This window comes from Orycteropus afer, unplaced genomic scaffold (genome assembly GCF_000298275.1).
Source record: "Orycteropus afer afer isolate SDZICR_OR568_19922 unplaced genomic scaffold, OryAfe1.0 scaffold00005, whole genome shotgun sequence".
In the NCBI taxonomy this organism is placed as follows: Eukaryota; Metazoa; Chordata; class Mammalia; order Tubulidentata; family Orycteropodidae; genus Orycteropus; species Orycteropus afer.
The window spans coordinates 387,699-398,842 of record NW_006921592.1 but is presented as its reverse complement, the minus strand read 5'-3'; the positions used below and the strand labels follow the sequence as shown (position 1 = coordinate 398,842).

General features: G+C 45.1%; 1 protein-coding gene across 1 annotated transcript in view; it reads right to left on the bottom strand.

Annotated features, from left to right (window-relative positions):
* Nucleotides 1-9,823: 9,823 nt before the first annotated feature.
* FAM189A2 (family with sequence similarity 189 member A2) overlaps nucleotides 9,824-11,144 on the bottom strand; it is a 79,281-nt gene continuing 77,960 nt past the window's right edge. The window contains exon 11 of the mRNA XM_042780576.1: nucleotides 9,824-10,027. Within this exon, the coding sequence (XP_042636510.1) occupies nucleotides 9,824-10,027 (204 nt within the window). The remainder of the gene's footprint in view (nucleotides 10,028-11,144) is intronic.

The window sequence follows — 11,144 nt, the reverse complement described above, 5'->3', positions numbered from 1 at the left end:
TTTTTTTTTTTTTTTTTTTTTTTTGAGGAGGAACGTGATATAACTCATGTTTTAACAGGGTTGTGCTGGCTGCTACACTGAAAAGAGATGGAAGAGGTGAGGTTTATGTCACCTTTGACTTTTGCCTGTTTCTCCATGTTCTGGTTCCCTAGTGCCACTCTGACAGGAATATACCACAAATGGGATGACTTTAACAAACAGGAGTTTATTCTCTTATAGTTTGGCGAGTTTAAGTCCGAGTTCAAAGTGCCAGGCTCTAGGGGCTGTGTCAAAGGCCCTCGACCTTGGGCTTCAGCTCTGCCTCTTGCTCCCGGCCCACTGAAGCTGGAGGCATCTCTTCACTCAGGCAGCTACTGGGTGCTGAGGCTAACAAGCCCAAAGTCAACAAACAAAATGGCACGGTCCCAATGTTACCAAACCACACAGCAGTGGTTTCAAGCCCATTGCAAGTCCCAAGGTCAGCAGAGCATGGCAGGCTGCTGAACAATGACATTGCTACGTGCAGGGTCCGAGTGTGCCATAAGCTAGAAACCATTCCCAAAGCTGTTTCTCATATAAAGGAAGCAGACCACATACCCAAAGGCAGCTACTCAGCTGCTCCCAGTAGAATCCCCCATGGAGTTGATTACCAGTCTCATCATGAGGACTACTACATCCAGCTGTCCAGCCACTCAACCAGGCCCACCCAAGTTGACATACAAACTTAACCACCACACTCCCATATCTCCAATTGTCAGCCAGTTCTGCCACTTCCACTTTCAAATTACTCCATCCTTTGCTCTAGATCAGGCCTTAGGCCACCTTTCTCAATTACAACAGGCACATCTTAATTTCAAATCCATCTTTAATCTTTATGATTGATTTTACTAATTTGAAAGTAATGCATATTTATGTGGGAAATTTTAATAATTTGCAAAAGTGGCAAAGAAAGAAAATGATAACTACACATGATCTCAGTACCCAGACAGGATCACAGTGAGCCTGTTAGTGTGTTTCCTTTCAGACTGTGTGTTATGGTGTAAAACTCTCACTGCCGCCGAGTCAGATCCGACTCATAGCAACCCCTCCTTGGGTTTCCGAGGCAGTATCCCTATGGAAGTAGATTGCCCAACCTTCCTTCCAAGGCGTGACTGGTAGGTTTGAACCACCAGCCTTCTGGTTAGCAGTCAGATGCCTTAGGCACTACACCACCAGAGCTCCTATGTTACGGTGTATCTGCTATATTTCCTAGATTCTGCTTTTTTCATCTAACATTTTATAAATTATTCCCCAGGTCATTAACAGTGCTTTGGAAAGATGGTTATAGTGGCAATATATTATTCTATCATACAAATACAGATTTTTTTTTTTTAATTTTTGGAACACATCTTGTAAAGGAAAAGTTCATGAAGCCCTTTTGACCAGCACTGGATTAAACTCAGTTTTTGCTAATTTAACTGGTCTTTTTACATGCCTGCCTGGGACCCTTGGCTTGCTTAGCTGCAATCAGCAGACTCAACTCAGAGTTTTCACAGGCTTTTAAATTAGTAGTAGCCTTGGGAACTAGGGAGTGATTTTCCCTTTGTGGACAAGCCAGGATATAAAAGAAATCACTCTAAGGAAGGGAATCTTGACACAGGGGCTTTTTTGTATAAAATGGGCCTAAGAAATATTTCTTTATGACAATAATGTAATAAAGAGAATTGTTTTTAGGGAGTCCTGGAGCCAGTTTTAATTAAAGTTTGCAAGACAACTTAAAGGGCTTTTGTTTTAACAAGTTCTTTCAGGGAAATGAGGCCCTCGTACCAAATGGTTATCACAAATTTCAAATGATTATTGTAAATCCCAAATAGTTACCACAAATTCCAAATGATTATTGTAAATTCCAAATGGTTATTGGAAAGTCCATATGCTTATTTGAAATTCCATATGGTTATTGCAAATTCCAAATGCTTATTGCAAAGTCCATATGCTTATTTTAAATTCCATATGGTTATTGCAAATTCCATATGGTTATCGAAAATTCCAAATGGTTATTGCAAATTCCTGAGACATCTAGTTAAAGCTGTTTAACATCAATCAGTGATGTTTTCAAGATCCCTCCTGAAGGACATGTGACTATAATGAAAACTCTGTAATTAGTGCCTGAAATCAATCACTGTAAGCCTCTGTACTGAATCACCCAACAGAAGCCCCTAACCCACCCTCCTTGTGACTTGAACCAAACACTAACCAAACAATCATAATATAATTTCATTTTTCCCTGGACTATATCTGTCATCATTAGAAGTTTTAGTTTGAGTCATTAGTTCTCACTTACGTGGGCTCATGTCTCCCTGCATTTGAATGTATCTTTTTTTACCCCCCTCAATAAATCTTCCTAATCTCATTTTAAGGACCGAGTGAGATTTTTTCTGCTACAACAATCTTCTTGCTGGATATTAGGCTTTTTTTTTTTTTTTTTCCTATTTTAAATTGTGCTGCGATTATTATACTCATTCTTAAACCCTGACCCTTTCCTGACAGTAGTAGCAATATCTCAACCCCCAAAAAATTCAAATCCATTGCCATTGAGTCAATTCTGACTCATGAAACCCCATGTGTTACAAAGTATAACTGCCCTGTAGGGTTTTCTTGACTGTAATCTTTATGGAAGTAGATCACCAGGCATTTCTTTCACAGCTTTTGGGTGGGTTGAATTGTCAACCCTCAGGTTAACAGTCAAGCAGAAACATGTGTACCACCCAGGGGCCTTAACATCTCAACCAACCTATTGCTGTCAAGTCAATTCTGACTCATAGTGACTCTAAAGGACAGAGTGCAATTGCCCCATAGGGTTACAAGTCTGTGTGCAAGTAGACCACTATATCCTTCTCCCATGGGGTGGCTGGTGGGTTCAAACTGCCAACCCATCAGTTAGCAGCCAAACACTTAACCACAACACCACCAGAGCTCCTTAACATCTCAACAGGGGTCCATATATCCAGCTTTTCCCCACACCAACCATCCTCCATACAGCCACTGGGCTCTTTGGGGCTGAACATGTGCCTACAGGATAAGGTCCAGTTGCCTTAGCATGGCTCTCCGTTGTCTCTACAGGCCTGATTCTAACATTTGTGTCCTACCTTGTGTCCTGCCTCTTCATTGTCTGGACACTGTGCACTAAGGACAGCTCTCCTCATCTCCATGCCTTTTTCCTTGCCTCTAATATCTGCCACCCTATTCCTGCCACAGGTAAGCTTGTTCAATTTTCCATGCCCCCTTCCAGAATGAATCGCTCGCTCCTTCTGTAATGCCTCTACTACTTTTAACAGCATTTAGCACATGGTACTGTAATGTATCTTTCACTTGCCTCCCTTCCCAGCTATGAGTGTCATTTGGGCAGGGAGTATGCCTGTCTCGCTCACTTCTTTAACCTAACATAGTGCCTGGCACAGGGTATATACAAATGGTTTGTGTTCAACTGCTAACCTAAAGATTGAGGCTTCCAATCCCACCCCATTGTACCATAGAAGAAAAGGCCTGGAGATCAGCTTCCATTAAGATTACAGCCAAGTCTGAGTTCTGTCCAAAAGCAGGCATGGTGTGGACACCCATGGCTGTGTGAAGTTTGCTGATCTGAGAAAGGCCACTTCTTGTTCAATGGATGATGGCTTTTGAGCAGATACCAAGGAAGGATTGGTACAGCATCTTGGGCACAAAACTATCTGCAAGTGTGTCAGGCCTAAAACAACAGTATTAAAAACTCATTTTAATGCATTATCCAAAGTACAGATATGCCAGCAGGAAAAGTGGAGGAATGTACACAAAAGTTCATAAAAATTGATCAGGTGTGGAAGATGCTAGGGAATGAAGAGACACAAAAAAGAGTATGACCTGCAGCCACTTGAAAATGGTCTAAGAAAGATCAGATTACAGATGTGCAAGCAAATCTTGAAGAAATGTCCTGGAATGAAGGTGGTACTCATTTCCTCTGAGCTGTTGATGTGCAAAATATATTGTTTCCAAGGATGAAGCAGAGAAGTTAACCTGATTGTTGTGATGTGTGTTCACTAAATTGTAGAGCCCCTTCATTACAGCTGAAATTATTCACTCCTTACAATCCTTGAACTGTTCATTCAGACACTCTGAGGAGAGTCCATTTGAGCAAACACATAGAGCTTAAAGGAGAATTCTCTTTATGTCATCCCTATTATTCACTGAGAAAATACAAGGTTGTCAAGCAGAGGTCACCTCAGATTCATAAAATATTAATCTAGTTATTTGTATTTATAATTTATACTCACAGATTTCCAACCCCCAAAAATAAGACTTGAATTAGAAATTAAATTTAGTTGATTCCTGTTGGAGAACTTTATTATTGGTTTGTTCTCTCCTTAGTACAAAATAAGAATTTTCTTTTTCTTCCTGTTTTAATGGGTCATAGTATCATCCTGTTTGTTTGCTGAAAAAACAGATATGTTTCTAGCTGCTTAAGTTATAGGCCTACCCTACCTCTGTATCAAATCCTGAGGTTATTAGAATTAAGCTAGAATCTTTTGGATAACATATGAGTCTAGTTTCCCCATAATGAAGGCTGGATATGGATATTAATGAGGTCATTTCAAAATTAATAAAGGCCAAGTGGCAACTAGAGAAAGAAGGATGGCTTTAGAGCCAGAATGTTCAACTCCATTCCTGGCCCTAGATTTTCCAATGCATGTGGCTATACTGAAAAGAAGGTGTTCTGGTGGGGCAACAATTAAGCACGCAGCTGCTAACTGAGAGGTTGGTGGTTCGAACCTACCCAGTGGCTCCACAGGAGAAAGACTGGCAATCTGCTCTTGTAAAGATTACAGCCTACAAAACCCTAGGGGGTCACTGTGAATTGAAATAAACTCGATGGCACCTAACAACAACACTAACATACTGAATGAAGCACAGATTAAGCTCTTGAACACTGATTTTTCAATTTTAGAATGTAATTTAGGAAATTGAAAGCTTAAAAAAAAAATGGAGAAATTTGAAAAGGGTTTAAAAAAAAAAAAGATTACAGGCAAGAAAACCCTCAGGAGCACAGTTATACTCTGTAACAGGCCGGGTTGCCATGGGATTGCCAGGGCAACCAACAGACAACCTCAGAATTGGCTAGAAACTTACAAGGGTAAGTAATTTCCTTGTCTTAAAGTCAGCAGCACCACCTACTGGACACAAGTGGTTTGGCAGGTGCCACATCTGAAATGGACCACATCTCATGACCTCCACTTGGTCCTCTTTAGAACCAGCCACCATCATCTCTCACCTTTGTCTCCTGTTTCCTTCCTTGCCCTGTGCCCACCCCCTTCAGGGGTCAGAGCAAAGTGATTAACATGGTAAAGTCTGATCAATCTTTCCTTTGCTCAAAACCCTGGAAATGCGACAAGCCTGGGCGAGGGGCACACTGGCCCCACTCCGAAGAGTTGTTCTGCGGCCCCCTAAGATGGCAAAATGCCTCTGGCCACCAACTGATCTGCAGAGATTCACTCCGAGGCCTCAGTGACCAGGACTTGTTTCAGTCTCAAGGATGAGAAATCCCTTCAAACCAGTCTCTGCGTAAACATGCTCAGGCCAGCTGGTCTCCAGAGACAACCCAGAGAGCATGCAGCACCTCCTACCCCTCAGGGCCTGGGAGCAGTTCTTCAACAGCTAAGACAAATGTAACTTTGCACTGATGACTTGTGTTTATTTATGGGCAATCTCCCTTCCATGCTCCGTGTCCTCTCCTCAGCACCTGGCCCGCTTGCTGCCTGGCACTGTGTGTAAATACTCTATAATAAATACAGATGGATGACTAAGAGGATGGATGCTCCTGCGGGGAGAGAGAACTGGAAGAAATGTGATGTCTTTTGGCCCCAGACTTGGCTTCCCTTGCATGGAAGCCAGAGGGTGGCCAGCCCCAGGGGAAACACTACAGAAACAAAGAGGCCTTGTTGGGCCCTTTCCCTCACCCCCTCATTGTGCCTGAGGGGAGGTGAGATGGGCTCTTTTGTTCTGTTTCCAGAATGCCTCTCAGCTTGGAGACCTGCCAGCAGCTGACTCTTTCCACTGCCAGTTCTGCCTAATCCTGAGGGACTTGCCAAAACCCTCGACTTCTGCAGCGTGGGCCTTTCTCTCCCCAAGTGCGAGCCTTGGCTCAAGGCGGCCTTGGCGATGTGTGTGCAGAGGAAGGGTTCCTGCCCACCTCTCCTCTGGATCTTTTTCATCACTGTCCCCAGGGCCTACCTCACAGGCAAGCTCAAATGAAATGGAGACACGGGCTAGAGTGGGCACCCAGACCAGCTGTGGGCTGCGAACCCGAGACAAGAACAGTTGGTTCCTGGTCTCTGATGAGCATAAATTCAGAAAATGAGCATAGGCATTGTGAAATGTTAACTTGATAGAGAACTTTTGTGACTGCTGAGTATCATTAAAAAGGGGGGGTGGTATTTTGTATGTCTTTTTTATTATCATTCCATCTTCCTAGTAACTCAGTTTATTGTATTTTTCTAAAATACTTGGTCTGTGACAGATTAGGAGAGGAAACTTGTCCTTCCTCCCAAATAGTTAAAGAAGCTCCGAGCTGGACCAACAGTTCTGGTCCACAGGAGTCAAAGTGCTAGTCTGCTTCTGCTCTGAACTCCAAGCCTCAGTTTCCTCACCTGCAAACTAAGGGGTAGAGTGATCAGACCAGGCCAGTTTGGCCATTCAGTAAATGCCTGGTTGTCCTGGTAAACATGGGCAGCCTCGGGCAACTAGGAGCTGCACAACCCCTCTCTGAAGCCTCACCATTGGGTGGGAAGTTCCTAGAAGCAAGTCTTCCAGCAATTCTCCCTGTCAAGCCCAAACACTGATTAGCAAGTCTGCACAGAAGAGTTTCATATCCTTGAGAAGGTGGAAGACTGAAGTGGAAGGTGAAAGGGGCCCCTCGCTGAAAATTACAGAACTTTAACAGACTCGCAGGTGTGATTAAAGTATACATCAATCACAGTGACTGACCTGCAAATTCTCCCTCCCTTTTGCTTTCTTTTAAGGAAATAGAATAGCCAACCTCTTAACGGACAGTGAGTTCTTTAGAGTCGTTATTTTCAATTAAGTATTCTTTTAAACATAACTCTCTCCCACGACTGGTTTTGGCTGAGAACAGTAACCTATGAAGCAAGACGACCTTGGGAAGAAGAATGCTGAGTCTGGAGTAACCAGGGAAGAGAAGAACAAAGACATTCCTGGCAGTCCAAGGGATCTTCAACTTCCTTCCCATCTCCCTGTATAATCATGTTGACCCCCTGCTCGAGGAGACAGACATTTTAGAAAATTGATTCTGTCTGTCTCCTTGGGTATCGATACTCAATAAACTTTTTGTTTTCCTGCTTCCACCTGTTGCGATCATTGGCTGTTCGTGACAGGGGTAAGGACCTTGTTTTCCTACAAGAATGTCCAGTTCTCTGTCGTCAGGCACTCGCATGCAGCTTGCTTAAAAGGTTAAGGCAAGGCCATAGCATTCTGAAGAAGTAGCCAGTGTCGTCATCCATCCTGTGACAGTCTCATGGTCACCAGATTCTTAAGCTGCATAGGTGCACAGATATGACAGCTATGAAAGGCACCAGCCTTTCTAGCCAACCCTATATTTTAACATCACTTATTTCATCAGTGAAAACTTATTTCTAATACATCTCATGCTCACTACTCAGCCTTCGGAGCCATTTTGATAACCAAATGCAAAACAGCTGCCCTCCCCATGTAGCGTAAGTTAAGGTCTGCACACGTACATCACACAATTAATGCTTAAGTATTTAAAAACAAGGAGCCCCGGCGGTGCAATGGTTAAGGTCCTGGCTACCAAATGGTCAGCAGTTTGAACCCACCAAGTCGCTCCACAGGAGACAAAACCTGGCGATCTCTTCCATAAAGATTTACAGTCTTGGAAACCCTTTGGGGCAATTCTACTCTGTCCTACAGGGTTGCTATGAAGTTGGAATCCACTGAACTGCACATAGCGATGACATTTTAAAAGCATATTACCACACATACAAACTAACAGGGAAATGACTCACACGACCTCTAAATTCCCTCCCGAGGCAGCATACCTAATGCTTAAATATTCCTTGAAATCTGGAGAACAAGACAGAACTCAGTTTTCTGACTTCACCTTCAGATCCTGGAAGCACATGACAGTCCCCAGGCAGCAGGGTCCACCTAGGAGGCTGGGACGGGTCCCCACTTCCTCCTCATGACATGCATCTAGGTGATGCCCACAGGTTTTATGCCCTTCCCCCTTCCTCTCCAGTTGCTGCTGGTAATTACTCCTTCCTGGGATGTTTGAAGCCATCCCTCCAACTGTTCCCCCAAAGCTGGAAGCCAGAGACTGTCCACACGTGGGGCTCCCAACCTCTCTGCCCTGGGCCTTCCAGGTACGGAGTGAGGAACTCTGTGGCGGCTGGGGGTGAGCAGGAAGGGCATGGGAGGCAGTAGAAGGGGATGCACCTGGAAGAAAACGCCTTTCTGGGGTGAGAAGGAAACACAAGTCTGGAAAGGTGAGAAAGTGGCCACACTTGAGTTGGGTAACTTAAGGTCAGTGCCTTCTCACCCTCAGCTGAGTGCTTCTGGTCCTTAACCAACAAAAAGTAGGTTGGGAACAGATAAGCAGCTGTAAAGGAGAAAAGTAATTAGACTGGACTATGTGGGTCGTCTGGAGCTCCTGGGTGGTACAAATGGTTAACCCACTCAGCTGCTAACTAAAAGGTTGGAGATCCAAGTCCACCTAGCTGTCTCCAAAGAAAGGCCTGGTGACCCACCTCTGAAGAATCAGCCACTAAAAACCCCATGGAGGGCCTCTCTACTCTAACCCACACGGGTCACCCACACAGGTCACCAAGAGCTAGAGCTAACTCAGTGGCAACTTTCATTTCTGTTTTTGGTGTGCTTACCCAGAAACCTACTTCCGTAGTGATACTGCCTTGGAACCCCAAGGAGGGCTCGCTAGGAGTCGGGTCCGACTCGACGACAGCACACAACAACCCAGGAACCTGCCCTGCCCTGCTTCCCTGAGATAAGGGAGCCACATTCCAGACCCCACTTAAGGTAAAGCCGGTCTACATCGGCATAAACAAATGTTGCACACTTAGCCCACAGGTCCAAAGTAAACATTTTTATTCCCAGTTCTGCCTTAGCTATCTCTAGTTTTGCAAGCATGAATAAATGGAATCAACAATATTTTTCTCCCTAAACGTCTTTCATTAAAATTTGTCACAAAGTTTCCTGTTTTTCCTAAAGAGTGTGATTTGAGGGTGACCTAAAATGAAGCTTGACTGCTTAGGCCACATGGGGGTTACTTATCCCGGATGGATGGATGGATCGACACCAGCTCCTCTCTCACCCAGCACTGAAAGGCAGCAGGCAGCTATGAACAGCAGCCCCACAGCATTGTCTTTCTAACGAGGGAAAGAACTCGACAATACAGACAGACAGGAGGAGTGAGGTGGGCAAAGCCTCACCAGAGCATGGGCCTTCAGGAATTCTGTGAGACTGGCAGAGAACGGAGAAATCCCTGCCTCGCATCCTCCAACAAGATACCTCCGAAGACCACATGGGTCGGAAAGAACTCATTCACTCTTAAATGTTCTTGGTCAGCAAAACTGTGAGCCCAAGAGTGGGAACGAATGTTCTCGGGAGTGTCCCTTTTTTTGAGGTTCTCAAACCCCACCCCACCCCACACTCCCAGCCACGAAGCTGCATGGTGAGGAATACTTGAAGGGGTTCCTTCCCCTTGGAGTGGCTCCCGGCTTCCAGGGTCCGTCTCTCTTCCTCTTTCCCTGCTCTGCAGGTGGACGGGGAACCTGGCCCTGCAGGTTCACAGCACTGTCTCTCGGATGACACCGATGAGGCTGTGGGGCCGGTCAGCCTCTGCTCGCCGGGGCCTCCTCCCAGCTCTTGGCCTCTCTGCGGGGACGAAGGTGCTCAGGTCTCCACAGCTCTGCAGGTGCAGCAGGCCAGGCTGTCTCCGCGGGGGCAGTGGCTGGGCCCTGGCAGTGCTGGGCCGCAGCGGGGCCATTATCTTTGGGAGAATGAGGAGGTGGGGAGAGGTTCAGCTTCACAAAAATACCCTGACCTGCTTCCTATATCTATCCATGATCTTATTGTTTAGTCGCTTTGGGAAAGAAAAAAACGGTGATTTCCCAAAGTGGAAGACACTCAAAATTCCAGAAATAGTTTTAACACAAAAACTTATTTTCTAAAGTCTCTTAAGAATAATAAACCAACAGAAGAAAGAAAGAAAAATCAGCTGGCGTCAAGTCACTTGTGAGTCATGAGACCCCCCCACGCGTGTCAGAGTAGAACTGGGCTCCACGGGGTTTTCAATGGCTGAGTTTTCGGGAAGTAGCTAGCCAGGCCTTTCTTCCAAGGTTTCGGTGGACTCAAACCACCAACTTTTTGGTTAGCAGCAAGTGTGTTAACTACTTCCACCACCCAAAGGCTCCCTAAGAACAGCAGCATCAGAGGAAAGCAGAAAGACTTCATTGTTCTGGAATTTCCTGAACTTTCTATTGTTTCAATTGCATATCCGCCAGATTTAACTGATTCACCTATTGCAATTTCCTGCTGTATATTTAGCACTCCTCTCAGCACAGTGTCTAAGGCACTTGACTGCTAACCAGACGGCTGGCGGTTCAAACCCACCAGCCACTCCTCGGAAGGAAGGTTGGGCAATCCTACTTCTGTAGTGATACTGCCTTGGAAACCCAAGGAGGGGTCGCTATGAGTCGGGACCAACTTGATGGCACAAAACAACAACAACAACTCATCCCCTTGTTCCAATTTCCCTGTAGGCTAAGCCAGTGATTCTCACTGGGGTCTGCAAGTTACCCCGAGGTCTTGTCAGAAATGTGGTCCCAGCGTCCACCCCTAGCAATCCTGACACTATGGGTCTGGAGTGGGGCTCAAGCATCCATCCTTTTAACAAGAACCTCAGGTGATTCTGATACACTTTAAAGTTTGAGAACTGCTTGTCTGGGATTATAACGAAGTAAAGAGCCCTAGTGGTACAGTAGTTAAATACTCAGTGGATAACTAAAAGGTAGGCAGTTCAAACCCACCCGCTGCTCTGTAGGAGAAAGATCTGCTTCTGTAAAGATTACAGTGTTAGAAACCCTGTGGGGCAGTCTACTTTGTCT